Below are 20,112 nucleotides of genomic sequence, written 5' to 3'. Positions count from 1 at the left end.
ATGGGAAAATGTTTGTGAATATTGAGTCAGACAAACAGGAAAGCATGGTCCAGTGGGTGTGATAATGAAGTGCTACAACACACTCATTCACTCAAGGCATTTCTGCACCTGGAGACAAACCAAGTGCAGATATGCTGTATTTATGAGGAAGGGTGTGGTCATAATGTGGATATGTGGATTTAAAAGATCAAAAGAACAGCACAGTTATAAAACAAAAATGTCCCTGTTTTACTGGTTCTCCGGGTTATTAAAGCTACCTATCACTATTGGTTAGAGACACAAACCAGGGCTGAACATTCTCAGTCTCACCTGGTATTGTATTAGACCTTGACTAGATTTTAGGATCTCATCCTGGAATAGAGGGAAAGTAGAAGGTGATCACCTGCTCAGAATTTTGCCAAAACTTGAATTATAGCTCATCAACACTTTGCCCTGGACCTACTCTTTCCCAGCAGAGGGGCAGGAGATAGCCAAAGATTGTTTTCTTTGTCTGCCCTAAGAATGGCAGGGGTCCCTTGTGCAACTCGAAGCAGATATGGATTGAGAAGTGATCTTATTGTAGAAATGTCTCATTCTGAAACTGGAATTTTATGTTCCTCAGCTCAAGAAGCAATGAGCCCTTCTTATTTTCAAGTTTTCATTTCTCTCCCTAGCCTGTATCTGCTACAATAGTGCAAAATTAGATGTTTTTGTTTTTTTGCAAATTAAGTGTACTTGTTTTGAGATAGGTAATAAAAGAAGTTGACCTTTAGGATTAACTAACAAGCCACAGCAGTAATTTCTGGTATTCTATCCCTGCAAGAAGTTAGTCTCTGTGGCAGACAGAGGAAAATTCATCTAGAAACCAGTCAATTTCCATTTCCAAATGTGTCTCAAACCAAAAGTATCTTGACTACATTACAAAATCCACATGAGAGATGAGAGAAGGTGTTGAAGATGGATACAATTTAGGCCCCTACACTGCCGTGTAATCCACATTATTTGCTTTGAACTAGATCATATGAGTCTACACTGCCATATAATCCAGTTCAAAGCAGATAATCAGGATTTTATATGGCAGTGTAGAAGAGGCCATACTCTCCAATGTTTCACAGATTAAAATCAAGACATGTATGGCCTTTGGCCAAGAAATATCAGATTGTGGGCAAGTGTCAAAAGTTATTAATTAGGAAGAATTCAAAATCTTGGAGAGGTAGCAGCAGTTTTGTTTTTGTTTAATCTACATGAAAACTCCTTTTGCACATTGAACTTTGCAGCATTTGAAATAAAAGTAGCACATTGGGGGGGGGGGTGGAAGAAAAAGAAAGAAATTAGGACATTATAAAACCAACTGAAAAGTGATAAAATGTGGCAAGGATCAAGAGAGGGCAATTTTTTTGTGGCAAATATTTCCGGATGTAGGATAACGTTGTGCTGAGAGAGAGACAGGCAGGATATATATTTCAATATTATATTTCAGGTAGGTTATTTAAATATTTTTAGTATGTACTTTAAAATGTAAACACAATGATCAATGGCTTCCTGTTGAGTATTCATTTGCTAACACTCGTGGGCTTCTCTCTGTAGATGATATAAAATAATACTGGCCTGGCATGAATGTCTCACACCCTTGTGTAGTTGAACGGCACAACATACGAATGTGTGGACTAAAAGCTATGCTATGGTTAGAGTACCATCAGGATTTTCTTCCATGCGCTTTCTCCATCATGTGCCAGTCTATTTTGTGGACTGAGAGGGTGCTTAACCACCTGGAGATTATTTTTATAGGATACAGGGGCTGGAAGCAGGAGAGGAAATTACTCCATTGGGTACTGACCCCTATGTGCCCCTTTGGGTGACATCAAGGCACTTAATTAATGTAGATTGCTGCCTCAGTTTAAGTGTGGGCTCAAGAATTTGAGACAATTATCAGGCAATGCCAAAATATCAATTTCAGGCCAAGTAGAAATTATGGTTAAAATGTATAGCAACTGTTGCTAAAATAATATTGGCCCAGTTCTTCAAGTTACAATCAATGAAGTTTAGTTTCTGGTCTGAGACTTGAGCATAGCATTTTTCTTTCCCTTTTCTCATAAGGAATCATTTCAGGTTATTTTGTGAAATCCCTGAAGTCTATCTTAGTGTGCCATAAATTCCTGATAGGCCGTAATGATATATGGGCTGAAAGAAGATTTTGTACAGGCACTGAGCAAAGGAATGCTTAAATTCTGAGTTGTCATCCAAGAAACTGCAAAGGTAATGCTCAGATGTTTTAGGGTTTTGTTATAAATCAAAAGGTTGTAGGAATGAAATGTCTTTTGTTTTCAAAAGAACACGTTATAATTATTTTTGTGTCTTTGTGAGGTTTCAACCATGAAACACTTTTTTTCACGCTCTGTTAGTCTACTTATATCAATACTTTCTCCTTGTGGGTCCTCCATCAAGAAACTGGTTCCTTCATCAAAGAACTACTGGTTCTGCATAGACAAACTGGGAACTCATTCTCATGATCAGTCCCGTTGACTACAAGATAACTCAACCCAGCTCCATTCTTGCAAACCAATTAGCCAGTCTTTATATTCAGTTTTATCTTTTCCATTTAAGCTGTATAAGACTTTCCCCAATCTATACCAAAAGTATCCTGAAGTAGGTTGAAGACGCTGAATGTCTTCTCAAACAACTATTTGAGATTCAGCAACAATTACACTGGCCAACATACATTTTGGTGCCTCAGGTGTTAGACCTGATTCTGGGTATATTTGACCTGCTGATTCCAAAAATGGCACCATTTCTCCCGTCAGCTCAAATTTTTGAGATAGAGAACATGTGCCATATACAAGTTGTCAACTGCTCGCCCATAGAAAACCATGATAACCATACCTCAGAAACTAGCTGATGCTATCTATCCAATGCAATTTTCTGAGTCAGTGCCCCAAATCATCCCAGGAACAGGCCTACAAACCAAGACACAAAGAAGAAAAGGTTTTTTTTGTTGTTGTTGGGCTGTCTTACATATACCGCTCCCCAAATTGTAAAAAAAAAAAAAAAAAGGAATTTTGGAGAGGCATTTTTTGCCGGGTTGGCAGGAAAACATCCCTAGAATCCTGAATCCATACAGCTTTGTTTATAACTATTTACAAAATGCAAAGCACCTACATTGATTGCATTGACACAATATCATGTCTGGTTTTGCTTTAAACTTCCAGCAAAAATTAGTAATGCCCATATGTTCAGAAAATTTTTGGAAGGAAGTGTACTGTTGAATATGCTGGCTTTATCCCTACTGCTTCTACTTCCACTTCAAGAATTTTATGCATTGGGTGGAAGGTCTGAAGAACAAGCTGGATGCATTCAGTTGTAGCAGCCTGCAGGTGGATAGTGGCATTGGAATCATTGCACACTTCCCTGTTCCTCCTCCATTTGTTCTTTGAATTGTTCTCTAAAGGAGCCATAGCACATTAATACTGTCTTTCTGGGTTGGCTTGGTTTTTTGGGAACCATTTAGGCAGGAAAACTTTCTTTATAACTATTGCATAATTCTTAGGTGCCAAAACCAAGATGCTAAACCAATCTAGTTTTTTTAAAAAATATATAGAAAGGACACCATAATTACTGGGGAATATTTATTTTACTTTGGTAGAATTGGCTCTCACAATGTCATTTTGAGCTGTTTGACAATCAGGTTGCCTGTACTCAATACCACTAACTACTAGGCTTGCTCAAATAATTCGATTTTCCCGTTACCCGTTATTAATTCGTTATTTTCGTTTGTTTTGAAGCAATATAGAACCTTGGTTGTCCACACGTCTGGATATCGCGGTTTCGAATCGCGAGAGGCCGTTTTTTCTTATTTCTTCGTTTTTTTCGTTAAGAAAAAAAAGCTTTTGCAAATCACCCAAACTCCTTTCCTTTTGCCCCTCAGCCAATGGGAGGCTCAGCCAATGGGAGGGGGCGAGGGGGAAGGAGGCCGAGGAGGAGGAGGAAGACGGAGGGGGGAAATGGCCGCCGCCGCCGCCTCGCCTCAGCTCAGGCCTGGAGAGACCGAGAGGGGCCCGGCGGTGAGGAGGAAGAGGCCCAGGATGCGAGGGGGTGTGGGCCAGGCCCGTCCTCGGCTGCTCCCAGGGGCCCAGATTCGCACCCTCCCTCCCCCCAATACAGGTCTCCAGTCCATACCACGCTACATGAACTTGAATGGATACTGTGGTTGTGTTGTCGAAAGCTTTCATGGCCGGGATCACACTGTTGTGGTATGTATTCCGGGCTCTATGGCCATGTGCCAGAAGCATTCTCTCCTGACGTTTCACTCACATCTGTGGCAGACATAGAGGTTTTGACGTCTGTGCGAAGCTAGGCAAGTGGGGTTTATATATCTGTGGAAGGTCCAGGGTGGGAGAAAGAACTCTTGTCTGTGGGAGGCAAGTGTGAATGTTGCAATTGGTCACCTTGATTAGCATTGAATAGCCTTGCAGCTTCAAAGCCTGGCTGCTTCCTACCTGGGGGAATCCTTTGTTGGGAGGTATTAGCTGGCCCTGATTGTTTCCTGTCTGGAATTCCCATTTTCTGGGTGTTTCTGGGAAGGTAATGGCACTCCATGTAGTCATGCCGGCCACATGACCTTGGAGGTGTCTATGGACAACACTGGCTCTTGGGCTTAGAAATGGAGATGAGCACCAACCCCCAGAGTCAGACATGACTGAACTTAACGTCAAGGGATACCTTTACCTTTACCTACACACACACACACACACACACACACACACACACACACACACACACAAGCAGGGACTATATATACACACAATATATATCACACACACACCAATTTAACAAAGTTTCAGCCACAAAAACAAAGTTTCTGAAGTAGAACAATGACTTTCACAGTAAAGACAACCCAATTTAACAGGAAATAAGACTTTCAAACCAGGAACAGATTTCTGCAATTATTAAAAAATGGTTTATTATAAAAGCTATGAAAATTTGCCAAAAATCAGAGGATAAGGGAAACGTTCCACATTTTGGTGAGCTATCAGTGTTAAATGTGTTCTACCACTGTACCAAGTTTGAAGAAGATCACTCAAAAAATGAGGGCGGGAGAGCCCCCTAAGTCCCCCCCCCCTTCGGGCTGTTTTTGGGCCACCGCGCATGCGCGTCCGCCATTAACGAATTAATTTAGAAAATAACGAATTTTCGTTAATTTCGAAAAATTTTGGGGGCCAAATTCGTTATTAGCAACAAAAACGAAAAACTGCCCCCTCTAGTTTTGAAACGAGTTTAGAATCAAATTTTTCATGGATCGATCAAGCCTACTAACTACTGTAAATGGCTTGGTATTGGAATAAAATTCACTGAACACCTGTTTAGTTACAATAAGTCAAAACAAAATAACCCCAAAGCAGCATTTTTCCCCAGTGAAAATGTTTGTCATGCATGTTCTTCAAACAGCTGTTTTTATTTTAGCTTTCATTTCAAATGTATTCAACAAAATTCAATGCTTAGATTCATCATCAAAGGTCACAAGAAATCCTCCAATCCCTCCACTTCCAAAAAGATCTTTATCAAACTTCAAGCAGTTGTATGTTTTATTACTTTCATATTTTACATTTCTGGGGTTTCATATCCTACCTAAAGGCTTTAAATTATGGCTTTAAAAAAATAGAAGACTACTTGGCATGTTTTACATTTATTCCTTTTCTACATTATTACAAACATCCTATATTAAGACTTCTCTATTTTTTAAAGTATTGCTACCATATCAAAGTATTGCTATGACTAAAATGTGCTATGTTTGCCAAAGAGCTCTCATATCCTGACCTCCAAGGGTTGAAAATGTTGCACACATTTTAGCCTTAGTTCAGGTGGTCTTGGACTTAATTCAATAAGCAACATTAAGGTAAAGGTTTTCCCCTGATGCTAAGTCCAGTCATGTCTGACTCTAGGAGTTGGTGCTCATCTCCATTTCTAAGCCGAAGAGCCGGTGTTGTTGGTAGACACTTCCAAGGTCATGTGGCCGGCATGACTGCATGGAGTGCCGTTACCTTCCTGCCAGAGTGGTACCTATTGATCTACTCACATTGGCATGTTTTCGAACTGCTAGGTTGGCATAAGCTGGAGCTAACAGTGGGCGCTCACTCCGCTCCCGGGATTTGAACCTGCGACCTTTCAGTCTGCAAGTTCAGCAGCTCAGTGCTTTAACACACTTCGCCACCGGGGCTCCTTAGAGAAGGAAGGAACATTAGAGAAGAAGAAAAAAGAGGATTAAAATAGTTTCATCTTTCCTACTGCTATCATTGCTATCTTTTACCATTCAGAGTGAAAATATATTCAGCAGAGGCTTTTTCTACTCAGATTGTTCCCTATGTGATCTTGTAGTAAGATATTCCAAAGTTTTATATAATTTTGGGAGCCTACATAGACAGAAGAAATGTTCTCCATTTTGGAGGCTATCCAGTTCATGATAACCAGTGGAGACAAAGATGTGTATGTATTAGGGATGTAATTCTTTTTCTCCTCAGAAGCAATGAGAAACGTTATTATTTTCTCAAGTGTGAGAAACTGTTCAAAAACATCACAATTTTCATAATCTGTTTACAATTCAGGATTGTTCAGTACAAAATCCATACATGGTCGTTTTGCACATAAACCGAATTTTCTGTGCAGGAAAGAACAATTTTCTGTTCAGCACATTATATTTTTATGCAGCATGACTATTTTCTGCATATTTTCTTTTTTAAAAAAGGATTCCACACAACATAAAATGGTCAAAAAGTAAATGTTTTGATTTCCAAAATGGTTTAGAAATCAATTTAGAAAGGCTTTATTTAATTTTCATCTTGGTGGTTTCCGTAATTATTCCTTACCTTTGAAAGTCCTGTATATGTGAAATACTTATAAATGCATACATTTTATTCCAGAGGGGAAAATACTTAATTCCTCAGGTAATATAGGGATGGGCAGTAGGCCATATATAACATCAAAAAATTCATTGTGCACCACCAGAGAAGAAATGATTTATGAAAGAAGAATGACAGGATCCTGTGGCTGTGGATCATGCTACATAATAACCTTTTGTTGTGTTGAATTTCACAGAATACAGAGCAAATGTAAAACTTAAAACGAAATGACTTGGCAATACTAGTAAGTGCCGGAGGTACATAAAAAGCAGATTTTTTCCTTGTATGATGGTATCCCTCTCTCTTCTCTCTGTATCTTCCTTCCCCTGATCCAACTTGCTATGTTAAATGCAGTACATCCCTAGAAATAAAATGAGTTGGAATATTCTAATTTACCTGCTTAATAATCTGAAAATCCCATGAAAAGCTATGTGATAATTTATATAGCGATAAAGGAAGTAATTAAGTTTGAAGAGATTCATAAATATAAGTAACCTGATATTGTTCTTCCTATTTTTACTTAATTTTTAATTTCTTGGTGTAGTTCTTTCTGTAAATAAGAAATAGGACATTAGTGTTCTGTGAACACTATGATTATGGGATCTCAGGATATTTCTTTCTAATCCTCATGGCAAGAGGGAGGAATTTCAGGGTAAAAATCCTGCCTTGAAATATGTGTTTTTATTCTCCTTTGTTGCGCTTGTTTTAACTATGATACATTATATCATCATGCTTACTGATATCACCGGGGAACACATTTTTTTCACAGATTTTGGCCTTGACATCTCAGTGTTAAATACACTAGCATCCCTAGTGAAGGCTTTATGAATCAGAAAGAAGACTTGACATTGTTAGCCAAAAGTCTTTTTTCTCTCTCTCTTTTTGGTTGATCTGTCTCCTCAGAACAAGAAATACGTGAAATGCTTTCTTTTTTTATCATCTTTCTTATTTGTTTGTTTTTAAATTCAATAAACTTGGATGGTTAGGGAAAAAAATGGCCAAAACCTCATTCAGACTCAGTATAGGAGGTTATATTTCCTGAAAGAATGAGCAGAGGAAATCTTTTGAAAACAAACTTAACTCACAGAATCCTGCAGATTCTTCAATCATTTCCAGGTTCTTTTGTGTGACCTTTTGTCTTTCTGGGAGATATCATGTTGTGGGATAACTTTGGTGTTGAGATTATCTTTCATAACAGCTTGTTTGCACTTCACTTGAAAGGTTGCCCATTGAAGTACCTGGGGCATTCCAAGGTGCGTGATACTTGTTTTCTTGCAACTTAAGGAGAGGAAAAACCCAACTAACATCTTTTACCTCAAAGCAGAGGAAGTGTCATTCATAATGCAGCATTTCTCCACTCATTTTAAAATTAATATGAGATTTCTTTCTGTACTATTGGGAAAACTTTATATATACACTTGCAAAATTACACACATACACACACACACGCACGGCATGATATGATCACTGTGATTATCTCATGACAAACAGAAATGGATTGCAGCAGTTGAAAATGTCACAGCCTGACTGTCTGCTTCTTGAACAAGCCATGAATTCCAATCTCATTTCTGGAAGGTCAGACATCATAGATCCACAGGGCAACAAAAAGCTATAGCACTTTTACAGTATATCAGTCTAACATGGTGGGCATGAAATAAGTACACAGATTTATTTGCAGGACAAAAGCTTCGGTGAATACACAGTGTATTTGTGGCGCCACATAGAATATGATACGGCTTTCAGCGATGTAGTAGAGAGGAAATGCTAGGGACCATGATGATGGGTTTTGCTTTGGAGTATAACAATAGTTTCAAATACTCTAGTGAGAATATACAGCGATACTTTGACTTAAGAATTTCATTCATTCCATGACTGAGCTCTTGTCTCAAAATGCTCTGATCTCAAATCAAACTTTCCCATTGAAATGCTATTAATCCATTTGGCTCCCCAGAAAACACCCCCATTTTTTGTTACGTGTTTTTAAATTAGAAAATGTACATTATAAATAACAAATAATGTATAAATGCACAATCACATGGAACAATACAAAAGAAGAATGGTAGAAGCATAAAGTTGTGCAAGGAAGCACATTTGAGGCAACCAAATGTGTATTGGCCAGTGTAACAGCAAGCCAAAACCTGCACATTTACATGGAACAATAAAAGAGAAAGATCAACTTTAAAATGGTAGAAGCTCATTTTATTCATATTGTATCTGAGATAAACAGATAATCTGGGATCAGATCCTGGGATAAAGGGACAGTGTGGAAGGGCCCTCTGTTTTCCTTGAGCTAAGGCAGTTTTTTGGGAATCTGAGATAGGTTAGTCTCTCTGAGTTGTTCATTGTTGTTGTTGGAATGTGCTTGTTTATATAACTCCCAGTTACAGCAAGCCTTTCCCAGGGTTTTTATGGCAAGATTCTTTCACTTGAGTTTTGTCATTGCTTTAATCTGATGCTGAGTGTTTCCACAGTTAAATGAGTATTTAGACCAGTGGTTCTGAGCCTGTGGGTCCCCAGATGTGTTTTGGCCTACAGCTCCCAGAAATCCCAGCCAGTTTACCAGCTATTGGGATTTCTGGGAGTTGAAGGCCAAAACATCTGGGGACCACAGGTTGAGAACCATTGATTTAGACCATGGTCTCTCAGAGTATCAGCCCAACTTTCAAACTATTGTATCATTCTGGTTCAAGAAAAGCCAAATGAAATAAAAATGTATATTCTCTGCAGCTCTGCCTCTGGTTTTGTTTTATCCTTAAATAATTCAGGAAAGGTAGTTTGGAAAAGGAAAGTTAATTGTTGCTCCCTGATGCTTCCCTACACAATTTTGCCCATCTTTTGTGCTTAGGGGAAAAAACCTCCAGATGCAAGGAGGGCTATCCATGCAGAATTATCCCAGTCCAGATTTGATCTCATATACAGTTCCTCTACAATCAAACAAAAACAGACACAGAGATGCACACTATGTTCTCAATGTAACCTATAATTTGATCCTGACAATAGTTCAACAGGAATATAAGAGGGAGAGTAACTGATGTGGCCAGGCATCCTACTTTACAGAACAAATTCTTCAATATAAGGATTTTCTCAATTCAAAGACAATCCTCCACAAATCTAATTTAAAAGACCAAACAAAAACCTTGAAGGTGCACATTAACAATTAACATATGGACAAGTGGAGTAGGATTACAGGTCATCTGGCTATAGTTTGCTCCATCAGATGTAAGATTGTTGTATTTGGTTTATGGAAATTATTTTATATTTGCCTGTGTATATATAAAAGGACTAATGCAAACACGTTATCGCATGTCCTCTCTGTTCTGTTTTTTTTTCAATGTTAAATTTCTTTTTGGTGGGGGGGAGGGGTGGAAACAGGGCCACCCTAAGAATCATTGCCCCAACATGTGTTAATAGATTAGAGACATGTTGGGTTATTTTCATTTCTATTAATAAAACAGACTGACAGATAAAACAGATATGTGCAATACAGTCCTAGATGCAATCTCACCATTGTTTATGTTAATCAATTTATATTTTTTGCACAGATGGTTTAGAACGAAAAGATGCAAATCAATACAAGAAACTGAACTCTGTGGCAAGCTGTGCATAATTAACTTATTGCAATTAAATTGGAATTCAGAAGAAGAACCTTGGGTAGAATGACCCCATGGATTAATATAAAAACAGAAAAGGGAAAATCTTCTCTGTATTTAAATTAATGTGGAATGAAGATATTTAAGACACATGATCTAATTACTTGTAGGTCCTAAACTAATTTACATAGTGAAATGTAGCATAGTAATGTAATTTTGAGAACTTCATCTTGTGCTTATGCATCTGACTAAAGGCATCAGTACTGAGAAGGATGATTAATTGTAATGGCAGGTGGCTTTTTAGTATTTAATCCAACACTAGGGTCAACATTTCCAACAATGTAAACAGAATCCTGTAGTGATGTGGGCTAGTTGAAACTTTTGCCCACTAGTAGGTTAACCAAACCAAATTATACACATGTTCTTCCATAGACAAATAGAATTTCTGAAATTGTGATAGGAAAGCATATTTTATGTGTAGTTGAAGGCTTTCATGGCCATAATCACTGGGTATTTTATGCCAATACATTCAGGTACCTCTTGTTTTAGGAATTATTAATACTTTTGTTTTAGGAAACAAAATGTGTCTTTTTATGATCAGTGTTTTTGTATATGTGTTTTATCTTCTGCCTTTAATTGAAATGCTATTTAATTATTTTTAAACTTCTTTCTTTCTCTTTCTTTATTTCTTTCTTTGTGGCCCTGCCCTAGCTTTAATGCCCTTTTGGAAGGGCTTTCTCATGATTCACTACTATTACAAGCATATTTGTTGAGAATACTGAAAAAGAGTCTTCTTGCAAGCAAAGACAGGCTTTTGATTACTAATTGATTGTTTCAGAAGGATCTTTTAATGGCAAGGGTGTTCGCATATTCTCATCATTATGTCTCAGTAATGATGCTCAGTAATGATGCTCAGTACTGATGCTGTTTTAAACAGGTAGCTTATATACAGGTTCGGTTCTTTTAAATTCTTTGTAAACTTTTATATAAATAATGTTTTAATTGTACTCTCCATAAGGAAAAAGGCAGGATAAAAATCCAATAAATACAATTTTTAAAAAGGTAGGAGGCATACTCTCATTCACCCCCTTTGCAGTTCAGGTTCTCACGAACTGATTAGGCAAAGCTGCTCTTAGTGAAACTCTGCAAGATCAATGAATCCGTGCTCATCCTATTCATGATCCCCCATTGAGAATGTGCAAAAGGGACTTTTCATCTTTGGCATTTCTGTAGAAAGGGAGATACAAAGGTCAAGGTTGTAAGGCTGCTTTTATCTACTGGAGAGGGCAGGGGATGAATTTGGTGCTGATTGACTATATAGATAAGGCAGCCTGTAGTAGTTGATACCATACAATCTGCTATTTCCCAGAGTTACACACACACACACACAATTTTTGGGATACCCTCCCCAAAAACATTTGAGTTTTATTTAATGTTGAGAAAACTTGTTGAGAAAAATTCTGGATGGACAAGATTCTCGTTACTTTGAAACTTATTTTGTGCAAAATTCTCAACTGGTTATTTTGCACAAACAATTGAGTTTTCTGCACAAGAAATATAATTCTATGTGTAGAAAATATTTGTGTGCAGCAATTTCCTGCACAGAAAATGCTATACTTGGGAACTTATCCTGCTCAAATCTTTTATGTAGATGAGTTGTAAGCTAAGCAGTATTTTATACAGAGGAAACATTTTCTTTGAATAAGAAAAATTCTATCAAGGCATATTATTTTCTGTACAGAAAATTCTGTTTCCTGACTGGATTTTGAAGGCTCCTTTGTAGCAGAAAAATTAATTCTAATTATTCATTGCTTCTTTTGAGAAGAAGCCAAAGACCCATCTACGTGGGTCATATGAATCAGCCTGGCCACAGGACACACAGAGTTCATTCACATTGTCCTGCATTTAGAAAAGTCACAGGATGCTCCAGATCTTCTTTGAAGCTTAATTGCTCACCAATATTTTGTGTCAGTGTAAGTTTTGCAACTTTTTATAGAGGCTGTGATTGTTCACACCACCATCTCACTTTCAGGCAGGTCAGGGACAGGGGATGGCACTTATCTTGCCCCATCAATCTGAACTTTGCAATGACCACCAGGCAACAAAATGGTGATGGTCATTTCTTGTCATCTATAGTGACTATAGCTTGAGTCACGAGGTGATAGGAGAAGGGAGGGAGAAAGAAAGGAGTGATCCCCCCTTTTGCCCCCCTCCCTTCATGTTGCTTTGTCATTTTGGCTATCATCACTACAGGCACCAAGCAATGATCATCACCATTTTAGTCTGTAGTGGTCACTACAAAGGGCATTGTATGGGGTAAGGTAAGAGTGCTGGTCTACTGACGCTGAACCGGTTCTGGTGCTGCTGGACTACATGGATGCCACCCAACCACTGGGCCAGTTCAGAGGTGTGCAGTGTGGACACCCACGAGCCTCCGAGCTGACTCAGGGCTTGTCTTGCAGACCATACAATGCTGATCCGAAATACCTCACTCCAGATCAGTATCACTCTTTGTGGTCTGTGTATATGATCCCTTGGTGAAGAACTGTATCCCTAACAATTACCTCAGTTTATTTTATCACAGTTGATAGCTAGCCTCAGCTGAAACTTGTTAATTGTTACTTTGTACCTGAGGAAACTGATACACACTGTAATATATAATACATGTTACAAAGCTTTTTAAATTTTCATTCAGTTTCTCAATGAGGTAAAAAATAATAAGTTTTGCGTGCTTTATGATTCACAGATGTATATGCCAAATACACAATTAGAGGGTTGGTTTCATTTTAGTCTAACTTTCTGTTAAAATATTCAAACATGAAAGATGCATATAAGATAATAACTAAAGTTATACTAAAATTACATATAGTCAATGTTAGATATGATATTGGGAATCAAAGATATCTTTATTTATTTATTTATTTATTTATTTACAGTATTTATATTCCGGCCTTTTCACCCCGAAGGGGACTCAGGGCGGATTACAATGAACACATATATGGCAAACATTCAATGCCAAGAGACAAACAACATATAAAGACAGACACAGAGGCATTTAACATTTTTTTCCAGCTTCACGATTCCAGCCACAGGGGGAGCTGTTGCTTCACTGTCCACTCGTGGCTGTACTTCCTCATTCCTTTCCTCGTGTTTTGCTGGCAGTTTTATGATGTTGTAAATTAGTTAAATTAGCCTCCTGCATAAAGCGTACCTAAATTTCCCTAATTGACAGATGCAACTGTCTTTCGGGGCTGCATAGGTCAACAGCAAGCCGGGCTATTTAATGGTCGGGGGCTTAACCCGACCTGGGCTTCGAACTCATGACCTCTTGGTCAGTAGTGATTTATTGCAGCTGGTTACTAGTCAGCTACGCCACAGCCCGCACTAGACCAGGCTTCTTGTACTAGGTCAGACTGCAAGTTGCCAAAATGATTTTAAATTGAAGAACTTTGCTTTGGGATTGAGTGTGTCATTAATGTATTCATGTTTACACCTGACTTGAAGGCATTGAATGTTTGCCTCTGTGTTTCTGTTTGTTGGAATCTGCCCTGAATCCCCCTGGAGAAATAGGGCGGAGTACAAATAAAGTCCTATTATTATTATTATTATTATTATTATTATTATTATTATTTGAAACACAACAAGATAAGTCCACAGCATACACTCTGCTGGCTGTTGTACTGGATCACACGTCGAACAATTCCCAAGTGTCTAGGACTGTGTGATGTATCGGCAAATAATGTGTGCAGATCCCAGTAAGGTGGCCTTCTGCAGCTGTCAGGTGGTAATTTTGTCAGCACCAATTGTGTATAAGTGCAGCCAAGGTCTTTAGGCACTGCACCCAGTGTGCCGATCACCACTGGGACCACCTTGACTGGCTTGTGCCAGAGTCTTTGCAATTCAGTCTTTAAATCCTCATATTGCAGTTGTTTCTCTTCAATCCTGCCGTCACCTGGGATTGCAACATCGACAATCCATACTTTGTTTTTTAACACCATCGTGAGGTCAGGAATATTGTGCTCCAAAACTCTGTCTGAATTCAGAAGTCCCAGAGTAACTTGACATGTTCATTCTCTGTAACCTTTTCCAGCTTGTGATCCCACCAGTTCTTTGTCGCAGGCAGATAGTATGAATCATCTGAGCAATGGTGTTATGCCTCTGCTTGTAGTCCGTCTGTGCAATCTTCTTGCAGCAGCTGAGGATGTGATCTATTGTTTCATCTGCTTCCTTGCAGAGTCTACATTTGGGATCTGTCATCGACTTTTCAATTTTGGCTTTGATGGCATTGGTTCTAATGGCTTGTTCATGTTTATACCTGACTTGAGGCATTGAATGTTTGCCTCTGTGTTTCAGTTTGTTGGAATCTGCCCTGAATCCCCCTGGAGAGATAGGGCGGAGTACAAATAAAGTCCTATTATTATTATCATTATTACATTATTATTATTATTATTATTATTATTATTATTATTATTATTATTATTATTACTTGCCTTGTGGATGTTTTCTGTAGGACTTGTTTTGTATAATTGCTGTTTCACTCAATTTTATGAATGAATTTTAAAGAGTCTTCAGATTTTTCTTATATGTGATTTACAAGTAAAGGTGATAAAGCAACTTCACTTATATTTTGGTAGTTATTTTAACCATTTCAAAAACCATGAAGTTCCATCAAATCTGTACCCTAAAGTAATCAATTTCCAAAATTAGAAAATGGAAATTGAATTAAAATGGAAATCTTTGTAATTGATTTCTTATGTTAGCTTTCTGGTATTACCTAATACTTTTGAGAGCTTTTAAAGGATATATTGGATTGATTCCCAATAGATTTCTCCATACTTACTGGACTACAGCAATTATATCCTTTGGCATAACCTTTGATTATCCTCAATATTCAAAGCCAAATATCATGACTAACAAGGTGGGAGAATCGTACTCCTTGAATCGTTTGTTCAAACCGTCATTATCCTTTTAACATCCAATCATATGAACATTATCTTACCATATTGCTAGGATTTTTTAAAAAATGAACTTCACTTGAAATAGCATTAATGACTTTGAAATTTGATGATGGCTGTAAGAATGTTAAATATGAAAATCTTAAGTACTCTATGAGTTCAAAAGACTTGAAATTAGTTTTCCTTTCTATTTTGGGTAATGTGTGAGATGGTGGTTTTTACAATAATTGCAAGGGATGTGTAGTATAATTCATGTATGTGAATTTTTATAGTTAAGAAAAATCAGCACCTATAGGAGCTACTTACTGTCATGAAAAATGAAAGAGTATAGTAAAAGCAAATGTATGACATCATAAAACAGATGCTGCATCTGTTATATTAAGTTTTTTCTTTCAATTTTGGCCTTTATTATTAGTGTCAGATGTAGGCTTAAAAGTGATTGCAGAAAAGTGCCACTCTCTTAAGTAATGGGCTTTTATTCAGCTGCTCCTGTTTTCTATGTGGTGGTTGGCATCACCCCAGAATCTGATTCCATAGTTCTGTGACTCCAACCTAAATTCAGTATGGTAGTACACACATTAATTATATCCCATCTGGATTACTGCAATGCACTCTATGTGGGGCTGCCTTTGAAGACCATTTGGAAGCTTCAGCTGGTCCACAGATCAGCAGCCAGATTACTAACTGGGCTCTGTACAGGGAGAGAACTACCCCCAAGCTATAGCAGCCTTAAATGGTTCGGGCCCAGACTATCTGGCTGACCACATCTCTACATACAAACCTGCCGGAGTGCTGCAATCGGCAAATGGGGCTCTGCTCTCATTCCCAACCCCATCTGTGATCCCTCCCCCCCCCTGCTGCCTTTGGAACTCCCTTCCTAAGGAAATCAGAATAGCTCCCTCTTGGCTCTCTTTTAAGAAACAGCTGAAGACCTTCTATGCTCTCAAGCATACAGAGAGGAGGACATATAACCATCTGGCATAACAAAACAGAATGGAATACGGAAATGCCTTATTACTCCCGCTTTTAAATTTCATGTTTTAATTCTCTATTAGTTCCAATTTATGTCTTGTCCCTAAATGTTCATTTGTTACATTGTAATTTTTTAGTTATGTGATCCCTAATTTGTCGTAATGTCTCGCTATTTGCTTGATGTTGTTTAATGAACTTTATTGGATTATGGTTGTTATATTTCTGATTGCATTTCACAGCATTAAATGTGTGTTGCTGTTTACTGTGAACCACCGAGTCCCCATGGGGAGATAGGGAGAAATATACATACAGTTTTATTTATTTATTTATTTATTATTATTATTATTATTATTATTATTATTATTATTATTATTATTACCTGTGGACAAGGGAGAGAGTTAGGGTGATTGCCCAGCAACATTATTCTTATTCTTATTCTTATTATATTTATTTATTAGACATGTCCAAAAAATCATTTTGAATCATATATCGGATTTATTTCGGATTGTTATTGCTTTTTGATACGCATTCTGAGACATTGTCTCACAGCGCAACCAGCAATGTAATTCAAACCATTGTTGGCCCATTCTCTAATTGTCTCTTAATGTTTCGTTAATTCCCCCCCCCAAAAAATTTTTTTAAATATATTTTTAAAAATATTTTTTTAATTTTTTTTGTTTCTACAACCTACCTTGAATGGAAGCTTTGCGCAGCCTAACATGGCTGCCGCTCCGCAGCCAATCAGAAGCTTCCACGATGGATGCAAAGGTGGGGGCTAGGGTCCCCTGCATCCACGTGGAAGATTGCAATAAAAGCCCGTTGTGTAGCCCGGGCGAGCAATTCTGGGCTGGGCTTTGTGCAGAGAGGGTGGTAGTCTGCAAACGGAGAGCAAGCAAGCCTCTTGAGGGAGAGAGAGGGTGAAGGGGCCCAGTCTGGCTGTACCCAAAGAGGGGTTTGGAGAAAGGGTTAGGGTTTTGTTGCTGGTTCTTCCTCTTAGCAAGGGAATTTCTAGTTTTCAAAGTATCTTTGCACTCCTTGCCAGGGCATGGTGGTCACTGGTCCATTTCTAATTGAAGGAATTGGGTTGAAGCTTGTGGGATTACATAGCCAGAGACACCATTGATTTCCAGTGTCCTTCTTGCTTACAAATATAGCAAGGGAATTTCTAGTTTCTAGTATCTTTGCACAACTTGCAAGGGCATTGCAAATTTGATGAGGATAGCTCAAGAAATGAGGGCGAGAGAGCCCTGTAAAAGTGTCCCCCCCCCCGGTTCCTTTTTTTGGCGATTGCACATGCGCATGCGCCATTTTAGAAACATTTAGAATCATTACAAATTTTCGGAAATATCCGAAATTTTTGGGTGAAAAAATAAGAAATATTTTCTATATCAAAGCGCCAGTGCCCCCTACTTTAGAAACGAGAATTGAAACATTTTTTTCATCGATCGGACATGCCTATTATTTATACCTTGCTTTATCTCCCCTGCAGGAGACTCAAAGCGGTTTAACATAAAAACATCACCAAATAACGTAAAATATACAAATATCAAATATTAAAACCGCATTAAATATCATTAGTATTAAAAAACCATTCAGATTAAATCCACAAAAATATATAAAACCACAGCAGTCCCTGACACGATCTTAAAAACCTTCTTCTTTAAAAGTCTGCCTGAACAAAAAGGTTTCAGCCCGCCGCTAGAAGGACAGCAGGGAGGGGACCATTTTGGCTTCCCTGGGCAGAGAGTTCCCTGTTTGGTGTCACTGAGTGGTGAAGAACCCTTTCAACATCTTTGGCAGTGGAGGAAGTCCCGGTGGGGACACTTAACATGCTAGATCAGCCCTGAAATAAGTGTCAGTGCCCCTAGTCTTTGGTCCCATCTACGCTGCCATATAAAATCCCGATTATCTGCTTTGAAGACTCATACAGTCCAGTTCAAAGCAGATAATGTGGATTATCTGGTTTGATAAGGGGCCTTAGTCATCCTTTTGCCTCATCTGCATAGCATCATCCTAATCTTCTTCTTATTCCTAACCTTTTATATATACTCATAACCTTTTTTATATCCTGGATCCAGGTCTGCTCTTCCATTACTTTAATCCTTTTCTTCTGTCATTCTGCCACATCCACGAAGGTCACCATCCCTTGCGTTAGATTCCCACTCCCCACTCCCTAGGCATGAAAGGAACTACTGACCGAGGCTGGCAGAAGCTAGGAAGTCGTGATTTAAGAAGTGAGACTGTAAGTGAATAGAATGAAACAAAATCACAGGTCAGAAAGGGTTTGGATTTGACAAAACTGGGGAAGAGTTGGATTAGAGACAGTCAATGGGAGGAAAGAGCTGGCTATGTTCTTAGGGATATGTAATGGTGAGTTCCTTTAAGAAAGAAGAAGGGATAAAAATATTATAATAAAAATGAATTTGGACTAGTTTGCAGCTATTAAGATTACTTTTAGCTAGAACAATCTAATTGATGCTCTTATGTCAAAAGGACAGTGCCAATTTCAATGTTTGTATTGTGGCTTTCCCCCATTAGACTTACACAGTGTATGTTAGTCAGATTCTGAATAAAATGACAATACAGCAATGCTGATGTTGATGAGGTCATCTGCATATGGAAGCCCCCCATGTAAGACCTGGGGAGGTTTTTCTCAATAATTCCCTCTTTTTAAAAAGCACTAACCTGTAATTTTATTTCCCATTCCCATCTTTCTTGCTGCAGGTAGATAAAGTGTGTGGACAGCCTGAAGAAAAGAGTGTGAAACCTTTACCAGACAACATAGTTCAAGCAAAGGAAATAATTGAATCACCATCTCTCACAATGACACATTCGGCTTCTCTGAGCAATAAAAGGAGGTAACACTGATGACTCCACATTTCCTTGTATATGTCCAATGTTGATGTTTCTCAAAGTTATAACTGTTTTTATTATCCAGTTGTTCTGGCTACCAAAGTTCTGCTATCCTGCACTCATTTCCATAGCCACTCTTTTCAGAAGACTCTGACTCAGAATTGTGAAATAAAGTTGTACATCAGTAATGCACACTTGGTCATTGCTTTCCCTTACCATCTAATGGGACAGATTTTGTTTTTCATAGTAGCAGTATGTTACAAGCTTTAAATTGGATGTTTTGTGAACTTGTCCTTATGGCACTGTACACACTCAGGTGGATCCGAAGATCCTGTATGTTGGATTCTGTTCATGGAAAGTGTGGTTTTTGCATTAGCTAATGGAAAAGAAGAGCCATTTTTCACTAATTCTGTAGTTCCCATGACTATGACCATGGTTTAAAGTCCTAGCAGAGCATAACACTTCTTCAGCATACTTACACTGGAAGTCTAGGAGGATGAAGTTTGCTCCTTTTCCTTGGATTTAAAATGCCGGGTGGATAGCAAACTGCAGTGTACCCTTGGCTATCTCTTCTGGATGGCATAACTGTACTTGGGTACTGTCTAATTTTCATTATATAAGTGGAGAAAGACTTGTACCAAATCCGAGAAAGCACTGTAAATCACTAAGGAGGTTCTGGTCCTCAATAGCAATTAATCGGTGCGCAATGTGTTGAGGAATAATAACAGAGTAGGGAAATTTTACTTCTCGATCATTTTCCAAGATGATGATGCAATCTATTCCAAATGGGTAAGCATTTCATGTATGTTTCTTTTATTTCCTCTTCCCTTGTTGCTGTTGTGTCTGCTCATATACTAGTTTCTGTTTTATCAC

At 38.3% G+C, this 20,112-nt stretch overlaps 1 protein-coding gene across 5 annotated transcripts in view; it reads left to right on the top strand.

Moving 5' to 3' along the window:
• The window catches only part of LOC100558465 (glypican-5), a 500,734-nt gene that overhangs the window by 174,856 nt on the left and 305,766 nt on the right, over positions 1-20,112 (top strand). For all 5 annotated transcript variants that reach the window (XM_062976534.1, XM_003218342.4, XM_062976535.1 and 2 more), the window contains one exon: positions 19,111-19,244. In XM_062976534.1, coding sequence (XP_062832604.1) covers positions 19,111-19,244 — 134 coding nt within the window. The remainder of the gene's footprint in view (positions 1-19,110; positions 19,245-20,112) is intronic.

The sequence above is a fragment of the Anolis carolinensis genome, chromosome 3 (assembly GCF_035594765.1).
Source record: "Anolis carolinensis isolate JA03-04 chromosome 3, rAnoCar3.1.pri, whole genome shotgun sequence".
NCBI classification, from domain to species: Eukaryota; Metazoa; Chordata; class Lepidosauria; order Squamata; family Dactyloidae; genus Anolis; species Anolis carolinensis.
This window is presented reverse-complemented; position numbering and strand designations above follow the sequence as displayed.